General features: G+C 45.2%; 1 protein-coding gene across 1 annotated transcript in view; it reads right to left on the minus strand.

Moving 5' to 3' along the window:
• The window catches only part of T265_12859 (hypothetical protein), a gene marked incomplete at both ends in the record, with an annotated part of 20,000 nt that overhangs the window by 6,682 nt on the left and 10,726 nt on the right, over window positions 1–2,592 (minus strand). The window contains 2 exons of the mRNA XM_009165894.1: window positions 322–484; window positions 791–1,041. Of these exons, the coding sequence (XP_009164158.1) occupies window positions 322–484; window positions 791–1,041 (414 nt within the window). The remainder of the gene's footprint in view (window positions 1–321; window positions 485–790; window positions 1,042–2,592) is intronic.

Here is a 2,592-nt window from a genome sequence, read left to right on the forward strand (position 1 = left end):
AGCAAATTGTCTAACAGTACTCACCAAATTTATGGGCGGTTTTGTACCTATGGGAATACAACAACGAGACAGTTTCGCTAGCTAAAAGGGACGGTTGGAATGGCAGACAATGGCACGGAGGATGTGCACAAAAGAACCTTCCAGAGCTCGGAATAATTTAAATTTGTTGAAAAAATAGGCACAGTAATTCCTGAAAGATTTATCTAAACGATCTACTCCAGGAATAACGTCTTCTTCAGAGGATTGCATGGTATGTTACGAGAGGAAAATCGAATTTTCGTGAAATTATTATTATTATTATCATTATTAATAGTAATAAACGTTCAGATGTAGCATCCTTCCGGTCCATGCCACCCGAAAGAAGCTCGAGGGCTAGCGTACTGCCAATTAACTCAAGCCCAGACAAGGGAAGTCGAGAGCCAGAGGTCGGGTTCGAACCACGGACCTTCTGCTCAGCAAATTCGCACTCTAACCACTTAGCCATCTAAGTGACCTGTCTGTCTCCCCGAAACACCACTTCATTATGGAGTGATGTTCGTTTTCCTTGGTTGATGATGAAGTTATGACAACGACGACGATCATGGTGACGATCTCGATAATGATGATGATGATGATGATGATGATCATGATCATGATCATGATCATGATGATAATGTGAGTGAGATTAATGATCACCTCATCCGGCCTCAAGAAGATTGTCGCACACAAATGGCCACAACAATAGGAAGGTATTTACCTACGGATATTCCAATCCTTCATATCTCATTTTGGGGTGGGACTGAACACTTACCTGACGTTTTTTATCCAAATACTTATCATATAGACTCTGAAACAATGGTACTCGATGCAACTGAATCTGTTCAAAGTGGTTTACAAGGTTTCTTTCCGCCAGCGCTGCAAGCTTCTTCCAGGAGTTGATGTTTCGCCGGCTGTTCATAAGGCGGGTGATGTTGTTCTTGTGAAGCACGAAGAACTCGCACGGCTCAATACAGGTGGCCGTGCAACAGTAGGTCTTCATTCCGAAACCATATTCCAGTTCACCTGTAACGGTGTGAAACGGGGGAGAGTGATGTGAATGTGTGGCATGGGGTTTGGTACCGTCATTTTTCATGGATCATATGGTTTCATACGCATGTGATCTGTAACAGACATTTCCCAACATGCGCAGATCCAAAATGTTGACTGGTTGTATAGACCTAATAAGCTATTCATATCGTTGCTCATAAGGTGGACTGTTGAGGTGTTTTCAGTATAAGTAGTGTATTACATCTATACAGTGCTTCGCGATATCTCGGATACCGTGCCCAGTGAAACATGAATCGGCTTGGTGAAGCACATTTAGTTGCTTAAAAAATCAAAAACGAGAGATTCAGTTGGGTTAAGACCAAAATCGCGTACCAATGAGTTTACGTCGTTGAGTTCGTGCAGTATGGGTTCAAGTAGAACATATGGTTGACGGAAGCACTTGAATTATCACGTCCGAAGAAGCGATGATGGTGTGATTGGTTTTCTCGAAGCCTCAAATCCAAGAATGTACACTGTTTATGAGTTCCAGTTGGAGCAAAACTCACGCTCGGTACGTTCTTTCTTTGTTTTGGGCTCATCAGAACCACCGAAGGGTGGCTGTTCAGACGAGAGTCCTGTAAACGCGAATTATGTGAATCCCACAAACACCTACAACTTACCTCAGCGTTGCTGATCCCATAGAGCCGCGCGAGGCTTTGCAGGCACGGATGGACAAACACAGAGATTCTTCTAAGATCTCTGTGCAGCGGTTACGTCTCTCATACACGGGATGGGGCAGATCAAACCGCGTACGTGTGTCGTCTACCCTCGGCAACTGAACTGTTCTAACTCTGACACCACAAAGGCCAGAGTTTGGCAAATGCTGCCTTGGCCTTCCCACTTCCAGTCCGCCGGGACGTATGACCTAACCATATAGACGACCTCATCCACTATATCGATCGACTCGTCTGCAAGTGTGAGGTTTGGGCTTGATGACACCCAATCTTTCCACGAGTAAACCGAATGATGAACGACCCGGAAGAATTATTTAGGTTCTCCAAAATCCCGTGAGTTTTGAGTGCCCGATCTAACTGGAACGATATCGTCAGCGTGATCACTTTCTGTCTCTGGAACCCGGGGTTTTATTTCTACCTTTGAGTTGTTCAAAAAAGGTACAGAAGACTCGTTCTGCAAAACGATTCCGAATCTAAGGAGGACATCCTTGTTAGATACCAGTGGTGTTGTGGGATGTAGGTAGTTCGGATGCGCTGTTTGGTTGTTGGTCTGTTCGCCGAGCTTGGCAGTTGGATTGCAAACGTTTCATCACCAATCGCTGAGTGGTTGATCCGTCAACACAACCAGGACAGAGGGAGATTACGTTGCCGTGTATCAGAAACGTGTCGGAGATGACTGCACGACATCCACGGTAACATGGAATTACAGTCGCCTTCAAGCATTGGAGAAGAACCCTCTCAAAACGGCTGGGAAGGTTGGAGGCCGTGAAGAGGACAAACTTGGTCTACAAACGTATGTGCATCCGCTGTGACAAGATAACGTGCTACCAGAATACACGAACACAAGCTTGCC

The sequence above is a fragment of the Opisthorchis viverrini genome (genome assembly GCF_000715545.1).
Source record: "Opisthorchis viverrini unplaced genomic scaffold opera_v5_19, whole genome shotgun sequence".
NCBI lineage: Eukaryota > Metazoa > Platyhelminthes > Trematoda > Opisthorchiida > Opisthorchiidae > Opisthorchis > Opisthorchis viverrini.